Here is a 20,209-nt window from a genome sequence, read left to right as displayed (position 1 = left end):
CCAACTTTACTTGCCCAGAAGTTAGATGCACTGAATTATCCACTTATGTTCTTTCTGACCACTCACATAGAAAGTAAGTGTAGAGACAGCTGTGTCATGTTGGGGTGCCTTGGGCAGCCAGAGCAGCTCTGTACTCACATGAGACTGCGGAATGGGATGGAGAACAGGCTGTGGACCTGCATTATAAATTTCTTGGACTTCACTTCCCAGCTCAAACTCTGAATTTTTATAATGGTAGTTAGACACTATGGCTCAAAGTAATTCAGCACCTGTGAAAATTAGGCCACCATCCAATTTTTACCTTGAGTCATACATTTCAATGAAAATCAATCAGAGGTTTTTTCCAAATCAGTGCATTTTCAACCACATCAACACAACACTGTGCTGTGACATGAATAAGTGGGAGTCATATGCAGGCTATCAACTTCAGGCACCTGTTTAAGTTTTACCATGTTGTACTGGTTTTGCATGGCCTGGTTCTTGGTAGTGTGGAGGCAACAGAGGTGGCTACTGTGACAAGGTGGGTTCTCAGCCTCAGCAAAATAATTTAGATCACCCACATAAAGAATCCTAACTACCTCCTACACAGTCAGAGTAAGATCTTTTGTTCCACAAAACAAGTCAAAAGGTCTGTGTTGGAATCACTGTACAGGTCACTATGTCAGATGCACTTCCATAGGATTATTCATGATGTTGGCACACGCACTTACTAATGCTGGGTTGTTGTTGCTATTCTCAGAAAACAAAAAGAACAAAATCTTTTTGATTCTTTTAAACAGGCAGATAATTACTTGAATGAGGAGCTGTGAGAGTGATCAGAACAGTGTCACAGTTTTCCCAATGCCAAATCATGTTATCAAACAACAGAAAAAACTTCTAAGAAAGGACACATAATATTTACAGATATAATAAATCAAGCCTTGTGAATAACTTTTGCACAGAGCCATATGAAATGCAGCTACAAACTTGTAAATTTTTTGTTGGTGACATATAATGTTTCAGAACAGCCTAGCTTTTTTGCCCACTCATTTGGGGTGATCATAAATGACTAGAGTTTGCATCAAAAATGCATAAATACTGGGAAAAATGGGGAAATATCAAGACAATTTTACTGACTTGTGCATGCTTCTTCTATTTCTTGGTAATTGCTGCTTTACTGTATGATTAAATCAAAGGCTGCTCTTCAGGAAGAAAGAGGAAGAAATTAAAAAGCGGCAAAGACCAGACAGTAGCTCAAAGTAAATAATGTCAAAGATTATAAGACAATGGCAAATGCTTCATCAGTTGTGAAATAAACACTTACTTTAAGATCAAAACACATATTGAATTCTAAATATGCTGATATTAGAAAAGCAGAATTGTTTCTGGATCATCAAGTGGACTGACAGCCTTTCTTAAAGAGACTTGAAGGGATTTATCTAAATGTGTAGTAAAAGACATTTTGGCAGTCATTGAGACCATATTCCTGAGCTGCCCAAGGAACAGACTTGAAAGCCCTGGTTAGCTAGTGGTAGAGGTTCCGGGAGAAAAAGAGAGACCAGGGCTAACCCTAGGAAAGCCTGGCAGCACAGCCAGACTCATGCAGAGCAGCTGCTGCCCACAGTTCCTTGTGGAACCCACTTGGATCACGCACAGCCACCCCAGTGAAGAGCAGAAGATCCAGACAAAGGGTCTGGGGAAGGAAGAAGAAGTAGATGTGAGTAGGGCTAGGCATGAGCTGGTACTGGGAGGTCTACCTGCTCCATTAATGCCTAGGAAGGGCTCTCTCTGGGAACAGACAGCAGCTTGGAGAATGTAGCTTAGCCTCATCTGGGAGCTGGCAGAGGTTTGAACAGCTGGAGCTGCTAAAGCAGCCAAACTGACCCCAACTCAGCCCTGACCTCAGCAATGAACTCAAGAGGGACAGAAAGGATACAAGTACATCTCACCTCGTAACTATGTGGTACACAACATGAGCTTCCACTGGAAAAATTCATAAGAATGTGAACTTTGATTTCAGTGGTGTTTTAAGCTGGATTTTTTTCCCCAAATGGCTACTGCACATTTCCCAGGTCTGCTCAGTATCCTAAAGAAACATGAATTTTCCCATAGGAATCAAACAAGGCTATAGCTCTTCACAAGCTTTACTGACCTGTGGTATTGAGTATCTGCCCTAATGAAGTAAATTCGTATCAGTGGAATATTAGAAAGGAAAAAGGTGATTTATTAGGAGCAGCATCTCTTCTTAAAGCTGGCTTAAGTTTATAAGAATTTTCCAGCATTTGTCCAAAATTTTTGCAGATATTTTTTTATCCACAAGGGAGCAACCATGGTACTATATTTGCACCACACAGTTCTCAAAACAGTTCTGCAAAGATATACTGTGTTAAGGAAGCCCTTTTATTAATGACACTGTACTTGGCAAAGCACCCAGGAACTGTATCAGTGAGACAACCATACAGAAACATGTTTATTTTAAACTTTCAGGTTGGAGTCTCCTGTTTCACTGGGTTTAGATGGCTATAGCTCTTGTGATCTGAGCAGTATTTTTCCTAATTTATACTGGCATAACTGAATAGATTCAAACCTTAGAGAGTCACTGGAAATATTAGTAGCATAAAAAGCTATGGTTTTAATATGGCACTTATAAATGAGCTGGGAGATTTCCACACGTGGAGAGGTAACTGGAGAGGCTGATCAGATGTGACACCTGGAAAGTTAGTGTCGTGGAATACTTAGCATGTCCTGAGATGGTGGTTTAGGTAGTATATATACCTATCAAATGAATTATAAAATTTATTTTAGCTAGTCACATTTCTGGCCAGGGATCCAAATGTTATTCAGGCAGTATAGGTGAAGAGAAGTATATTTTATCAATAAGATAAGCTGAGTGAGGAGCAAAGCCCATGAAAGTGCAAGAAAAAAACACTCCTGGTGTCATGGTAGTCATGACTTACAGTACTAGCACGGAAGGAGAGATTTCAGTTTTGTATGAAAATTTCACTTTTATAATTTAAAACTTAATTTTTTATGGTTGCATTTGATTGTTTCATGTGGACTTAAACATATTACTGACTTGGCAATAAGCCATCTTTCTTTATTAAGTTGAACTGTCAAAGATGAATTCACCTATTATTCAAAGCTACAGATGTTCCTCATAAATGTACCTGTTCAGCAAAAGGAACAAAAAAAAATATGTCCCCAAGTGTAATGAACTAGCCAGAATCATTTAAAAAAACCAAAAACAAACAAAACAAATTTTAAAAAGTGTATGGCTGAACACTAAATCTGTGAAGAAAACCATGCAGCAATACCAGTTCCCAAAGATGCTGTACAAAGCTGTTTATGCCAAGATGACATTCCTATTAGATTTAGAGGGTACCATGACATTCTCAGGCACTTCTGCCTGACAAATAATATTTTTCATCTTTAATTTGCAGACTTCCTGAAAAAGCAACTTGAAAAAATGTCATATAATCATTTGTGTCTGACTGTGCTTCAAATCTGCTTATAATATAAACCCCTGAAATTATTTACTTGAAGTGTTTCTGAATGACTAAACCTTTGTTTAAAATAACACCATGAATGTAGGCAGGGATCTAGGATGGGGAAGAAATCTCCTCTGTTACTAAAGGGTCCTGAATCCCATCCTTTTTTCTCATCCTTTTTTCATATCACTCTTTCATTTTACAGTCTCTTCCTCATGAAGCAGAGACACATGATGAAATACACTGACCTTGAGTGAAATTCTTCCAGGCACGTGAACTTTATGCAGTTGAAGGAAGATGATTTGGGAGGAAAAGACACCTACCCCAAAGAATCTTCCTGTAGTTCATGTGCCTTCAAAACATATATGATGTATGGGCATCATATATGTGGCCCTGCCCTTCCTGCTCCATTCACATTCCAACACATTTTAAGTTTATAAACCTCTTGGTCATGCATCAGTACCTGTTTTGTTTATGTATTGGGGTGCAATGGGCACTTCTGATATTTCTAGCTAATTCCAAAATGGCAGCTCTGCAGAGGTGGTGTTTAGGAAATGGTAAAGAATCCATTTTTTCAGGTAAATAAATAATAAGTAATTTGGCTTAAACTCCCCTGGCAAAAGAACTATCTACATGGCTCTGAGGTTTAAGGTTGCAATTGATTCTCTATTCATTTCTGGTAAAAAAAGTATTTTGTTTATTTTCACCTGTAATAAAGTATTGGGTCATTCCACAACCTCTTTATTAAATGAGATGGATCTCCTCCTTTGTCTTCAATGTCAGGTGGATCCATAGTGGTAAAACAGTAACAATATAACTTCAGCTTCTTTTGATTCTGCCATACATCTGCTTGTTCACCGCTTTCCCGTAAAACAGAGAATGTGATGAAAAAACATGGGACATCAAGAATAAACATGCTGGCACTCAGCTATTAGTTAGTTTGAAAAAATAATAGGGCATTCTTCCTTTCTTATTTTTACTATTTACTCTGGGACTATCCAGGCATTTTATGACAGAAGCATAGACACACACAAGTGCATCATATAGTTAATAAACTGATGAAGCTCTGTTATGCTTGGTATGTAATCTTTCTTTTCGGAGAACTGCTGTGCAGGCTGTTGAAAAACACCAAGGAAGAGATTTTTAAATTACTCTTATTTAGACTGCTCTTGTCTTTTGCAGCTGACACCAGTCTTGGAACAGATGATGTTTATGATGACAAAGGGTGCCAGTGTGATGTGTCAGTAGAAGATCTCACCCCTGCTCTTAAAACTGTCATTAGAGCAATCAGGTGAGTAAAAAATACTGAATGAATAAATACTTGCGTTTTCTTTAGTTGTGATACTAATAAACTGCATGTCAATTAATAAAATGATAGTTGAACTTATTACATGGCTGTATTTTGTTACATAACTAATGCTAATGTATTATGCTTCCTTTTTATCTATTTTAGTTAAATGAAAACATTTTATGGGTTCTGTTATCAGCTTTTCAATATCTAAAAATGTTACATGATTTGACACAGAAAAGAACGAGGGTAATGGATGCTGGTTTCCATTATATTTCATGTAATCCAAACTTCAGTTTGATGTTATTTTACTGAGCATGTATCACCTTGCCTGGAAAAGTTATTTCCTTTAAAAGTGTAGGGTTTTATTGCATTTCCATATTCTTGAAACTGTCATATGACTTTTATTGCAAATTTCTTCTGGTAAGAACAGAATAATTCCTTCAGTTGTGCAAAGCCTTGCCTACCACTATCCACTGAACTAAATATAGCCAGAATTTAAAACGAATATTCTCCTTTTCCAAGAAAGTAGCAAACTGCATTGAAACTTATGAAGTTACCTGAATTGAAAGTTTAAATGTATCATTCACACACTTGAGGCTGCCAAGGCTATGCATCTTCCAGAGTATTCTGAAGTATAAATACTGACAGGCAAAATCCTCACCAAAAAGTGTACCTCAACAAGCAAGGAGGGCTCAAGCATTCCCTGTCTGCTGGCAGCAAACCTCAGGTTATTGCTGGGAGTCACCCCACTGGCTCTGCATCACAGTCACATCAGTGTCCAGCACCCATCTTGGGTGCAGGAAGGTGAGCAGTAGCCAAAAGGAATTTCTGCAAAAACCTATGGAGACAATGTTTTCCTGTACAGAAACCCTTGCCTGAGTTTTCTCAGCACTATAGGAAAAAAAACCTCAGGCTTTTTACCACATAATTTCATGCAGTGATAACCTATGGGTGACTTGCGTTTCCTTCCCCTTTTTCCATTGAGTAAAATGAAGACAGATAGTGAGTAAGGCTGTTTCTAAAACTTTTCTACTAGCACAGACAGCTTGACAGATCATTTGCAGACATCTTTTCCAACTATTTTTCCAACCTCCCTGGAAATGACCTCATAGGATGATTCAGATACCAAGCCTGTGTCCACAGCCACTGCAACTGGCAACCCAAATATCACTGCTGAAAACCATCTCTTGCCAGCAATGTTTCAGCAGGTGACAGAACTTCTACACAGTGGACATCCACCTATAAGGCAAGCCTGTTCCCTCAAGTGGAGAAAGCCCAAATTAGGAACAGTCAGCATAATGCATTGACTTTGGTGTCAAATATGCTTGTCTGTGATGCTGCTTTTTAAACAGACTGGCTTGACTCTTGGCTCCAGGTGCACTTGCCACTTGTCCTGGTAAGGGATACTCACTTCTTAATACTGTCCAAACTCCTTAAAATTGACTTGACATTTTAATACTCAATTCATGGAGTTCATTCTCTAAGAGGCGCTTGATTGTTCGGTGCATCATCTGCATTTTAGCTTGGTGCTCTTGGTCATTATCAGTTCCAATGGAAAGCAACCAAATGTGAAGGACATAGTTGGGAAACTTTCTCCACAGTACCTTCCACAGAAATGTTCTATTAAGAAGAGCAAAGGTGCAAGAGTTTGATTGTTTCAGACATGCACTGTTTAACTGATGAGAATCAAATTTTTTATATTATCTCCAACTTTTACTCTGCACACTTGTCTTACCAGAAAAACCAATTATTTCACCACTGAGGCAGAGTAAGAATCTCCACTTGCTATCAATTAGCTGTGAATCTCTCCCATCTCCCTGAAAATGGTAGTGTTTTGCAAGATTTCAAGTGACACACACATCTTGCTTCAGAAACTTACCTTTGTTTGACTGTAAAGCAGTAATATGCCATGATCTTCAGACTTCTATATCTGCTGTACTTTAATCTCTCAAAATCAAGAGACTGATAATTCAGTTCATCAGGTAGCTGATACACCTCTTTCTGATTATTCAGGGTATCTGTTACCAGACTACGCTGGGATCTATGCAAACATCTGAAGAAGGATCTGAGACTCTATATAGTAACTGTAGAATTTCAAGATGATAACATCTGCCTATATGGAAACTTTGTGCCTCATTTTGAAGTTTGTTTTTAGAAACGGCTTTGAATTGCAAAGGCAGTGGGGGAGGGTGAAGGCTGATTTTCCTTTCATGCTGGTATACAGAAGCAGGTGAAGACAGAAGGCACTTGCATAGTGTTTCATGAAACACTATGAAAAGACCCAAAATACAAACACAGACAGTTGAATCCATTCTTATACATCAACTTGAAAAATTGCAATAAGGAAGAGTAATTATTTTTTTCCTGTTTAGACCTGGGTACAAGTTGTTTTACAAAGACACAAATGGCCCTTTTATTTTGGGGGGAAATGAAATTAGCAAAATTCATTCATGCCTGTGGGTTTACAGAGGTAGGTCCTCTCCCAGTTTTGGAATCAAATCATTTGGGGTGAGTTTGTTTGGGGTTTTTTTGTGCAAGGAGCCTAAAATACTGAAATATGCTGCTTACTTTCAGGTTGGATGGCCTTGAAATAGCAAAAGAGAAAAACTGGTTTATTTACAGTCTTTCATTTTGGTCCTGTCTAAGTCTACTGCATCAGTTTTGACCTTGTTTACTTACATTTTTTTTCAGAACTACTTTATTTTTCAAAACAGCTTTTTAAATAAATAAACCCCCAAATTTTCATTTTGCAATAGTCAAAACAGAGGATGGAGAAAACAGTCCTTTCCTGACAAAGTTCTTAACATTTTGTCCCTTTCCGAAAAAGACAGGACTCTCAATTAGTCATACTGAAAACCCACCACACAGACCCGTCTGGTAACATGTTAGGCTCTCAATCTGCTCTCAAAGCCTCCTAAGCTGAGTCTTTTATCTCATGTGCTGCCTGCTCCATCCCCTCTTAGTCTACAAGCTCTCTGTCAAGAAAGATCAACTGAGGGAAAATAAGGAAAAGCTGCTTAATGCATTTGCACAATGTTGGGTGAGTAAGGAACAAACGGGTAGTGTGATGAAACATGGTGTACTCCAAAGCATGCCTTGGGCCCAGTCAGGATCAGTCCTGCCCGTCCACAACCTCTGTCTGGGATCAGAGCAATGCACAAAGCAGTCCTTGCTAGCAGTGTGCTGAGTCTTTGTGCCAGCAGGTTCTGTAGCACCATCCCCAGTCTTGTTGTGAACAAAAAACCATTAATATCCCACAGAGTTCCTGGAGACTAACAAAAAAAAATTGCACTTTCCAGCTCTGTTAGTTCCCAATGATGAATGTGTATAAAAGAGACTAAAAGGAAGATTAGGATACCTTGTTTCCCTGTATTGTGATATCTCTAATCATTTTCTATAGCAAGAGGCACTCATTTCAATAATACTCCCCACAATGGAAATGATGGAATTACTGTACTATTTATGGAATATAAAATGAGATTTGAGAAGCATAAATAAATATGCAAAAGAAAATAACTACAATGGCAGGAAGATGAACGTACTGACCTAATAGGTCTTTTCTCTCTTTAACTCTAGTGATTGCAAATATATGTTTTCATTTGTTGCTAATAAAAAAAATATTAACTGTAGCTAAATGTAATGAAACCTGAGAATTCTAGAGCTGATAAGCTGTATAGTTGAACAGTCATACATATTTAACAGACAAAGATGGAAAATATAATTTACCATTTATGTTCAGTCTTTACAATGTTTCTGCAACACCTATAAAATGTATTTTTAGTAGCCATTTTGAATTTGTTCAACGTGGTATTTCAGAACCACCGCTTTCTTTTAAATCCAAACACATTTTTTATTTCCTGACAGATGGTCTTCAGAGCCTAGGCAAGGCTCTTATACATGTGTTTGGCTAGGACAGCACTTTACTTGAGGGAAAACAATGTTTCTGGCTGCTAAGGCATGAGTCAGGTCAAGACGAGAGAGAAGACAATTTTGACTCACTCACCTCACATGTAGTAGAAATGTCTCTCAAGCACCTTTGTCTGCTGGCCTCTCTGTGTTGGATCCTGATCTCTTCTGCACATTGCAGTTTTACCAGGAAGAAGGGATATTTGGCAAGGTAAGGGCAGAGAGACAGAGGAACCAGCACAGCTAGATCTCTATGCATCTGCTTTCCTGATACAGTAGGTGAGAAAACAACCTGTGGTCACCTCATCTGGCTACGGGTAAAACAACCTACCTGTCTTTTAATGTTCAAGGCAGTAACCATGTATGATTCTACCCGAATCCCAGCAGAATGGAGCTGTATTTCTTTCTGAGATAATGACAAGACTGACAAAGACATAGCTTTGAAAATAATAGCTTGAGTATTACAGGGATGCACAAAGGATTAGAGATGTTCTAACTTGGTGCTAGTCTCAGGAAAGTGCACTAAGTGACAAGCAGAATAGCTTTTAATAGTAGAAGGGGCAACATGAATGCAAATTAAAATGCATGGAATGCCAGGGAAGATATGCAACCTGCACATACAGAAAACACTGTAAGTTTAGAGCAGTGCTGATCCTGCATCTGAGAACAGATAAATGAAATGGGTGCTGGTTTTGGCTGCTGTGGGTCAATAAAACAGTAGTATTGGACCTGTAACCTTCCGCAAATTATCAGGGTGTGTAAAGATTAGTAGGACCTGTGGTTTATATATTAATTCTAGACAAAGCACTTTTATATATTGGTCTGCTTCTACGGACGACGTTTTTTTCTGCTCTTCTCTGGATTTATCACTGAAATAAGCTACTTTTTATGACTAATTCTCACCGGAGCACTGTCATGCTCGAGGCTTGGGTGGGTTTACAACCGTGTATCATCTTGTCACATTAGACTTCAGTTATAAAATACCACCTTGCTACAAGGCATCGAGTGTTTTAAAGAGCCGTGGGGCCTGCGGGGCCCTGCTGCCGCGGAGGATCGGAGCCCTCAGCCGCTGCTGCCCGGGCAACCTGAGCGCGGCCTGTGACGGGCCTTGCTCGCCCCCTGCCGGTAGCGCTGCGAAAGGCAGCCGGGCCCGCCCTGCCCCTGCCGCCCGAGCTCAGCGCTGGCGCTCCGGATCTTTGAGGAACGCACAGCTTGGTGCTCAGTCCTCCTTTTTGTACCGATAGGTTACCCGCCTGTGCGACTGAGCCCTTTGTTTATGCCTCACAGGAACTCACAGCCTATGTAGCTGTACATAATCTATCAGGATGGGTGTCCAAACGTATGGAATCATCCCGTGGTTTGAGTAAAAGTGACCTTAAAGATCGTATAGTTCCAACCACCCTGCTATGGGCAGGGACACTTCCCACTTGGTTGATCCAAGGGTCTTGAGAGCAGGTTACTCAAAGCCCCATCCAGCCTGGCCTTGCACACTGCCAGGGATGGGGCAGCCACAGCTTCGTGGGTAATCTGTTCAGAGACTCACCGCCTCACAGGAAAGAAAGTTAATTACATAGTGATTTCAAGATATAGGAAGACAACTGAGTTTTTAAAACTGACCATTAATAACTATGGAGATTCAACCAAATTTAATAACTGCAAAGCAGTTGCAAGGCTCCATCACTGAAATAATTCCATCTTTCTCTTTCTTAATTAACTTGCATGCTCTTACAATGACAGTTCTTTTATAATAGTTTAGTATTTTTGCATGGTTTATGTAAAATTTTGTATACTTGAAGAAAAAGAAGTAAGCAACAAGCGTCTGTTCCAAACTCTGCTGAAGTTAATTAAGATAGAATCATGGGCTAATACCTAGGCCAGAAATAGCACAGTTACACCTCACTGATATAACTGTGATGCTTTCAATTCTGTGTTTGACTTCTGAATTTTATGAAAAAAGTGCCTTGATAAGCAAAAAAAAGTGTTTTAAAGCTGCAAAGCAGTAATGAAGACTTTTGTGCTAATTGATTAAGAAGCTTCCATGGCTGTTAATATAAATTAGTCTTCTGCCTCCTCTCTCATAAAACCACCCAGTTGTAGTAAATTCAGTTGTCTTCAATTATGCCATTAATTGTCTGGCTCTTCTTTTCTAATAGAGTTTCATATTTTTACTTTATCAAATGCACAAAGTAAAAAATTGTGACAACCAAAACATAATAATAATAACAACAACAAAATTACTATACTGTCTTGTATGCCAGCTACATTATTCATTCTTTGTAACCTCAATAAAGAACAAGATTCAGAAGATTAGGTTGTCAGGGTCCTACGAACAAACATCTTGGCATAATTTGATACCAAAAAGAAAAAAAAAATAGATCTGCATCCCAGATTCATCACAGCTTCAGAGGCCTCCAGATTCCTAAAGATGCCAAAAGCCATTGGTCTGTAGAACTAGCTGGCAATGTAAAAGAGGAAAGTCCATTATCTGATGTATTTGAAAGTGCACAGAGATCAGTCCTGAACTGTCAAGTTGATGGACTGCTCCTAACAGGCTTTTCCATTTTTAATTTCTATAATCAGGATCATAGTTCAAGCTCTATACTAGTGACAAACAATCTCATTTTTAACTGAAAGTTACCAGACTTAAAAGTATCAATAAGATAAGCAGTGTGAGAAAAGGCTGACATTGTCTGTAAGAATATTTACGTATGATACAAAAATCAGTAGAGGATCACTATATCCTACAAATGTAACTCTACATACCTATTATTATAATGCTTGTCCTAACTATGTGAGGTACGGCTTTTCTAAATTCCACTAAAACATTGCTAATCTATTTCTATCAGAGAGTGAGAGCCATGGGGTTTTTTTTATTATAATTTGTTTCTTACAGCTGCTAAATACATATCATAATAAACACAATATTCAATATCATGAATATTGGTGTTTGGAATGGGATACCAATTTACAGTCCCTGTTTTTTCAAGAGATAACAAATATCAGCTGTTTGGCCCTAATGGGAATTCATAATCTCTGTAGCACAGGCCAGAATGGCTAACACACCTGATCCCTTGTCTTCTCAGCCAGTTCCTATGTAAACCAAGGAAAACTTCAGGTTCTACCAGCTGACATGGAAAATCATCTCACTGTCATTTACTTCCCAAATTCGTCATTTTTGTTTAAAATTTGTGATTTAATATCAAGCTTTCCGTTCTAAGGAGAGCTACTCAGTAGACATCACATGTTCATGTCACATATCACAGAATCTTGTGCAAGTCTCATATAAAAAACCATGTGCCATTCATCAATTTTGGAAAATTGCTGTTATCTGAATCTCACTATTCTGCAGTAAAATTCAAGGAAAAACATGTGAATGCTAATTAAGCAATAATTCCCATACATTCCAGTACAGAACATACATGAAAACTTCTCTTCAGCCTGCAAAATTTGATCTTAAGTCAGCAAAATAATTAGGCCTGAATGTTAATTAAAAAGTAAAAACTGATGAAAAATTAATTGGTTGCATCATTTTAAGTTTTTCTTCACAAAGAGGAGAGCAAGAAACTTAAAATGAACATCGGAAAAAGAATACTGTTACTTAAGTTTGCATAATCGATTCATTAGAGAAATCTTTCCTTTGACAAGAACAGAAGTAGCTTATGCACAAGTGTAGCTTACATGATATCACACTCAAGTCAGCAAAACTAATCCCAGGTTTAAGGTAGGCATGTACGTCAGTACCTTTCATATCAAGCACCAAGCTTAAAAAAGTCAAACTGATATATGGTGATATACTAACATGCTCTGCAGCCTTTAAAACAGTGTTACCTGATCTCTCCAAGGCATAGCTGACATTTCAAAGGCATAGCTACACTGCATTGGAACTTACAAAAAACAACCATGTGGAAGTTTACCTGTACAAATTGCACTGAAAATACCTTCAATTTAAAAATGAGCTATCAAATTTTGTCCATTAAACATACCTATGGTTCCACAACTGTTGAAAATTAACCTGTAAAATGCTTTTCCCCCATAGAATTATGAAGTTTCATGTTGCAAAGAGAAAGTTTAAGGAAACACTTCGCCCATATGATGTCAAAGATGTCATTGAACAGTATTCGGCAGGTCATCTAGACATGCTATGCAGGATTAAGAGTCTTCAGTCACGGTAAGGAAAGAATTAGTTCCACTCTGCATAAGCATCTAATGTCATTCACTGCATAATGTGTATTGGCAAAGTTTAACATTTCTGTGTTCTTTCTGTGAACACAGCAGAGCCAGAAATTGAATTGTGGGCAAAAGCAAATAAAAAAACACGTATCCACATTGTCCTCAGAAAATGGCAGTCTGAACAATAGAAAAGATAGTCCTTTATCTGTAAAGTCCATTTGTAAACAAGGACTTTAGTCAGGACGTTGCCAAAAGAGTGAGGAAGACATTGAGAACTGCCTCTTTCCCATCCCAGACTTCCTCTTGTCACATAAAAGGAATTGAGAACTACTAGTAATGTAGTATTTCTGTAGGTTTTATGTTACAGATTCCCAGCAATAGTAATTAAAAAAAAAAAAAAAAAACCCAGACAACATTACATCATATTTATCATTAGCAGTGAAGGTTAAGGAGTCCTGCTTCAAACTGACAACTCTCCCAGGACTGGATGCTGTTGCTAGGATGGGAGAGCTGGGAGTGGCACTGTTGCTCCACAACACCAAGCCATTGGAGAGGCCACCTCCTCTCTCCCCCTTTCAGCAAGTCTAGTCCTGGCTCTCCCAGATGATGGCTAAGTTCTGACTCCTGGTTAGTGCTAAAAAAAAAAGGAAAGAAGTCTAATATGCTCAAAAATCACTCCCTTTTTTTCTTCTCCCTTAATTAATAAAATCACGTTTGTCTTCTTCCTCGAGAGCTTTGCTAAAGTACTGTGATTTTAATTTTTAACATATAAATATAGCAAACACGTATCTGTGCCGCTTCCAGGAATCACAACAGCTTTTGACTTCTCTTGCAGTGTTGACCAAATTCTTGGGAAGGGACAAATCACAGCAGATAAAAGAAGCAGAGAAAAGAATACTGCAGAGCATGAGACAACTGATGATGTCAGTATGTTAGGGCGGGTAGTCAAAGTGGAGAAACAGGTAAAGTGATTGTCTGTGTTGCTTTGTCTTGCTTTTTTTGCTCATGCCTTTTCTGTGTTTCACTGCCAGTTTCCAAAGCTGAACAGGTAAAATATTTTTTTATAATATCTGCTTCATTTATATGTTGAAATAAAAATTATATGAATCATATTACCTTAACCATTTTTCCCTTTTCTCAGCTTGCTTATGAGAAATATACATGGGTTTTGACATTCTTTTACAAGGGTCAATAGCATACATCAAACTGCTTCCATTTTTCTCTTCAGCAGTCACGTTTTCCCTTTGCTTGGGTTCCAAATATTTTAAATTAGTATTGGGCACTAATGTAGACCTTTTCCTCTCATAGGTACAATCCATTGAGTCAAAACTGGACTGCCTATTAGATATTTATCAACAAGTTTTGCGAAAAGGATCTGCATCCGCGCTCACTTTGGCTTCATTTCAAATGCCAGCTTTCGAGTGTGAGCAGACTTCTGATTATCAGAGTCCATCAGACAGCAAAGATTTGTCTAATTCTGCACAACTTAGTGGATGTGTATCCAGATCAGCTAGTGCCAATCTGCCTCGTGGTCTACAGCTTATACTGACACCAAATGAATTTAGCACTCAGGCTTACTATGCTTTTAGTCCAGCTATGCATAGTCAAGCAACACAAGTGCCAAATGATGGACCTGCAACAGCTAATAATACATCAAACCAAATAAACCAGACAACTAAGCCAGCAACTCCGACAACATTACAAATACCACCTTTCTCATCAATGAAGCATATCAATAGGCCTGAGCCCATTCATATTATTCCCGTAACCACACAGGAAAGTATTTCTAATGTCACCACTTGCCTTGTTGCATCAAAGGATAATGGACAAGTTGCACAACCCAGTGCAACAAAGGATCTCACATGGAGAAAAGGCCTTGATACAGAAGGGGAACCTTTGCTCTCAGTTAAACCTGTGGTGCAAATGGATTTAGGAAAATCTTTATCTGTACAAAACCTTATACAGTCAACAGAAGAACTGAATATACAGGTTACGGGCAGTGACTCCAGTGGTTCCAGAGGTAGCCAAGATGTATACTCCAAATGGAGGGAGTCAAAATTATTTATAACAGATGAAGAGTTGGAGACAGAGGCAGAGACAGAGACTACTGAAGCCATCTCACGCCCGTTAGTGGAAACAACCCTCTCTGCTGACTCTCTAAGGACTGGAATATCAAGATCATCTCAAAGCATCTGTAAGCCAGGGGATGGTACAGAAGCACTCAATCTGCTCCACGTCAAACTCAAATAACTTCTGGCTTTCTTCATTGGCTGGGTCATTCCTCTAGTCATACATATCACAGCATGAACTGTTTCAAAAGTCTTTTTAATAAGATAAAACCACAAAAATCAGGATGAATCTGCAAAGCAGTTGAATGAGCCTGTATTTCCTAGTTGCATGAAAATGCATGTCTAAGCAATGGCTAACATCCAAATTTACACCTACAGTACGACAGCCTTTCATGTCGTACAGTAGGTTTAAATAATGAGTTGCCTCCAAAGCTAATGCTGCAGGATGTATCAAAAAACAAAAAATTGAGCATTTAGACCTAGTGCTGTTTCTACAGGGCAGAAGTAAAAATCTTAAGGTTTAAAGCACTTTGCTTTTGAACTAATTAAATATATATATAATGTCCTGATTTAGATGATAGTTTATGTTTACAACAAAAGGATTATCTACAGCTGCTAGCAAGGTACCAAGGAAATGAGTAACATGCGGTTAGAAACCGCTGCCAGTTGCAAGATACACTCATTAGCTCATCAGTAATCAGTTATTTTTAGCTCTGAAAAACAGTATGTTAATATCTGATTTTTGGTGATGTAGTGCCGTGGCAGGAGTATCTGACACACCACTATCACATTATTCTTTATAACAAGAACTATTTTGTTACAAATGGTTTGTATTTTAAGGATTGGGGCTGGCCTCAGAAGTGGATAATGTGGGTGACTGCACTGAAAATTCAAGAGAATCTGTCTTTCTTCCAGTCTCATTGAGAAGCTGACTTGTGAATCAGAACCATTTTGGCAGCAGTAGATGAGGGAAGGAAGCACCTGCTGCCTTTACTGTAGAAGCAATATTTCCTTCTTGTGGAAATTTTGGCAATTTTCCTTGCAGTCCCAACCTGATACTATGATACCACTTCATAAGGCTGGGAAAGAAGGGAAAACGAGGAACTGAAATAGAGAGTAAAACTAAAGAGGACAGAACAGGGGAGAGAGAAAGACAACACAATCAATGAGAAAATAAATAAATATAATATGGATTTAGATGAGGAGAAAGGGAAATGATCCCAGAAAATAAAGCAAGAAAGGTAAAGAAGGAAAAAGTTATGATTTTTTTTTTCACAGATATTGAGTGTTATTTAAAAAAAAAAAAAAGGAGAAAAAGGAGAAAAAGAGCCATGCAGGCAATCAGAAGTGGAAACAGAAGTAGAGAAAACCACCTTAACTGAAATAAAAAATAAGGCAAGGGTTTGTTGCTTTTTTAATAAAAGGGGAGGAGGAGAGAAGGAAAGTGGTCCCACCCTTATGGCTCAATACTGTGTCCCAATTACAGCCATTTTTTGTGAACTTTCCAACACATGACTCTCAGACTCCTTCCTGCTAAAACCCAAGTTTTCAGATTCAAAGCCTATATCAGACTGAGCATTCCTGCCTGATATATCTCTTTTATTTCTTATTCTAGTCTGCACTTCACTTCTGCTGAGGTGCAGGTGCAGTGTTAGTGCCTGCCTGCACATCCCCAGCAAGGCTTTGCCACTGGGAGAACCCTTGCAGAGCCTAAATGGGCTTTCACTCTTCCCAGCTGAATGAGGTTTCTGTATGTTGCCTCACGCCAGATTTACACCCCACCTGCACCACAGGCTTGTAGACAACCCAGCTTGGGCTCAGCTTCCCTCTAGCAGCAGGAATACTGAAAGTACAGGTGTGCCAGTGCCAGCTCACTCAGGGCAGTGTTTTCCGAAGGCCCAGACCCACTGGGAACTCGCTATGTGCATCAAAAACATCACTCCAGTCTTAACCGTGGCTAAATGCTGTAGATTGTATTGTGAAGGACTTGATATGTTTACTATGAAACCGTTGTAACTTCTGCTTCCATTTGCTTTACAGAAGTATTCCTGGATGTTACATGACAACTTTATTATGTGAAAGTACATGCAAACTGTAGAGTGTACATATTGTGTCATTATATGGGGTCCATGGATGGTACACTGTGTTCCATGGCTTATGCCGGGGCAAACTTCAGTTGTTAAATCCTGAAAGACGCCTTGAAGCACAATTTCCTCACTGCTGATTTGCCATATAATTCACCACATTCAGCCTTTCCTGTTTTCTTTTATGTGCAATCTGACCATACTGAAGCCTGATTTCAACAGCAATTTTGTGAGGATAAATACATTTTTTTCCACATCTCAGTTCATTTAACTATTAACTTATTTGAATGTCTGCTGTTTATCCAGACAGATATGTAAGTTTAAAGGATTGAAAATTTAAAAATTTTAAATTGTTTTTAAAGCTATTTTTTCCTTTTTCTTGTTTATGGTGCCTTTCTTGCCTTTCATGTGAAGTCTTCTTCTGACCTAGGCATAAATGTGCAGTTGGGTTCAGTTAAGGAGCAAGCGACTGGGCCCATGGCAACTGTGTGTCCATAATGAAACTTCCTCCCCCTCCTTGACAAGACCGAAAAATCAAGGCATCATGAATTGGACACCACTCTTCCACCTTCATCTGCGGGAGCAGATGGTTGCACCCCCATTGCACCTGGAAGGTGTTGATGGGAGAACTGAGCAATGGCCTTGCCTGTACCGATTCCGCACAGAAACAGGGCCTTGGGGTTTGCTGATAATTTATCTCACGGAAACTTGGTATTTTTGCCTTAAATGAGATGCTTGAGTCCTTCTAACTTTAAGTTAATTTATTTAAAACAATTTTGTGCACAAAAGAATGAGTTCTATAAATTATGTATGAAAATATTAATGTCTTTACAAAGTACTAATAAATCCAGAAGATCGTATCTTTTCAAATTAAGGTTTAAAATTCTAATTTTTTTTCTTTTATGCTCACCATTATTATTTTTGTAGATGCAAGTCTTATCATATAGGGTTTTTTAACATAATATGGATAGAAAATAGAAAGAGTAGTAAATATATGAAATTTTAAAGAGGAAGAATTGTTTGTTTGGATTTTTATAAGCTTTACTTATATTTCCTCATGAGGAGTTTTTTTGTTTCTATGCTCTCTCTTTAAAAGACAGTGTCATGACTGACAGTCATCCATTGGTTTCACAAAAGAAGGGCCTGTCTGGCTTTTCTAAGCCTTGTACTGAGCTCCTTATCAAAGTCCAGCTCATGGCAATTAATAAGAATTGTCCACGAGTCAGGACAAAGAACAATATTTTTGTCTGATTTACAATCTACTTGATAATTATTTGAAGAGAGAAGCTGAAATTAGGTAAGAGCTTCAGGAATTAAGCCTTCTCCAAATAATTGTTTTCTGGTCAGTATGTTCTTCTACCTGAATGAAGAGAGCTCAAAAGAATAGTTTCAATGACTATTATTTGTTCAAAAATTTGTATTTGCTCCTGGCTTATACTTTTTATTTAAATATGAATATGATGTTTTAGCCTAGGGTTCAATATTGCAAAGATCATACACTTTTATTTACAGTGCCCACAGTTGTTCCATATGTTTTTGCGATAATCCTACTTAGCGTGACTGCTCTCATTATGGTATGGTGATGAGTAATTCACCTGCTTTTCTGTGATAAGTCAAATCATGCTGAATTGCTTATGTATAGTAGAACATCTGATGTACAGTAGTATTTCTGGATTGGGACCTGCAATCCTTACTCAAGCAAAAATTCTATGGAATTCATTCATTCTATGAAATTCAAGAATTTTTCTTGAATTGGGAACTCAGATTCAAATCCTGATTTTGTTGGGCATCTGTTTGAAGTGAAAATGGTAATATTCCAGTTATTTCCTGAGGAAACTAATACTTAGCTGAATTTACCCTTGTCACATTGACTATATAAAAAATAACGCACAAAGTACTGATATAAAAAGGGAAGGAGAGAAGGGACATTTTTAAAAGCACAGAGAAAATCAGAATATTCAGAAAATAGGAGTCAGCAGGAAAAGAAAATACAACACCAAAGGAATGGGAAAAAAAATGGTTCAAATACCCGAGGCTAAATTCATCCTTGGATGGTTTCACTGACTTCAATGAATTCACTGCCCAACTGGGTGAAGCTCAGCCTCCGTTGGGATAATCAGGCTCAGTTCCACTGACCTTACAGGAACTGAACCACCTGTACCAGAAATGAACTTGCCTCTCTGGGCCAACTTTTATCCTGACTCATGTGTCACGCAATCCTTTTGGTTTCACTAGGTTTGAATGAAATACAGGTCGGAAAATAATTTGTCCCAGATATTTCTGCTTTACATTTTTCTCCAGGTGTGTTAATTGACTTAATTCAAATGGATTACAACATCACACAAAGTGCTGTCACTGTCTAAAAAGATTAATTAGTTTTTGAAATAAGACCTGTCCCCTGCAACGTCAGTGGAAGCATGTAATCTTTTCCGGTCCATTCATCTGGATGCAAATGTGGCCATTTATTCAGCTGTGGCCACACACAGGACAATTCCAGACATATCCAATACCATCTGCTATTGGAAGCATTTTTTACTTCTTTGAAAGACAAAAGGAAAGTTTCATAGCAGTCTTAGAAAGCATGATGGCTGCTTCCACTGACTCTGCAACAACATTAGCCAGTACATTACAATGTTTATTGTAAATTCTTGACAAAGTTGAATCCATATTGTTGTTAATAAAAATGATTTGAAAAGTACTATGAATACTGAGTTTTTTCCTTACATAAAAGATTGTTTGGTGTGACCACTTTTCAGGCAAGAAAAAACAATTAAACTTGCTCATTGTTTTTCTTTTGAAGTTTTATAATTTTTTATTAAGCGGACCAATACACCACTAAGGAAGTTGATTAGAATAAAATGTGCAGAAACCAGTCTGACATGTTCAGTTTCTGGTAACTGTTTACAGCAGTTTATTCAAACTTAATGTTGCAGTTCCTCTATAAAATGAGTTTGGAAGTTATGGTTGCCTTCCCTATTAGATAAATGGCAATGGATTTATCAGCTAGGTGAAGCTGTTTCCTCTGCATTTGACCATGAAAGTTGCTGTACAATGTTATTGCATCAAACCTGAAACACTCATTCACAACACGCCTACTTTCTCCATTGTGCTCTTCCTGCAGCCTGGCTGAAGACAGGCTTCAGTATTTGAGTGTAAAATACTAAATACAGAGAGCCCGTTCTTGTGGTGAAGTCTGCCTCTGTGGAGGCTTCAAGATCAAAC

General features: G+C 38.3%; 1 protein-coding gene across 3 annotated transcripts in view; it reads left to right on the top strand.

The window, feature by feature from the left end:
* The window catches only part of KCNQ5 (potassium voltage-gated channel subfamily Q member 5), a 280,213-nt gene extending 260,528 nt beyond the window's left edge, over window positions 1-19,685 (top strand). For all 3 annotated transcript variants that reach the window (XM_085056505.1, XM_085056504.1, XM_085056503.1), the window contains 4 exons: window positions 4,650-4,758; window positions 12,701-12,832; window positions 13,670-13,796; window positions 14,143-19,685. In XM_085056505.1, the coding sequence (XP_084912631.1) occupies window positions 4,650-4,758; window positions 12,701-12,832; window positions 13,670-13,796; window positions 14,143-15,084 (1,310 nt within the window). In that variant the 3' untranslated portion in view covers window positions 15,085-19,685. The remainder of the gene's footprint in view (window positions 1-4,649; window positions 4,759-12,700; window positions 12,833-13,669; window positions 13,797-14,142) is intronic.
* The last annotated feature ends 524 nt before the right edge of the window (window positions 19,686-20,209 follow it).

This window comes from Lichenostomus cassidix, chromosome 3 (genome assembly GCF_008360975.1).
Source record: "Lichenostomus cassidix isolate B80296 chromosome 3, HeHo_3.0, whole genome shotgun sequence".
NCBI classification, from domain to species: domain Eukaryota; kingdom Metazoa; phylum Chordata; class Aves; order Passeriformes; family Meliphagidae; genus Lichenostomus; species Lichenostomus cassidix.
This window is presented reverse-complemented; position numbering and strand designations above follow the sequence as displayed.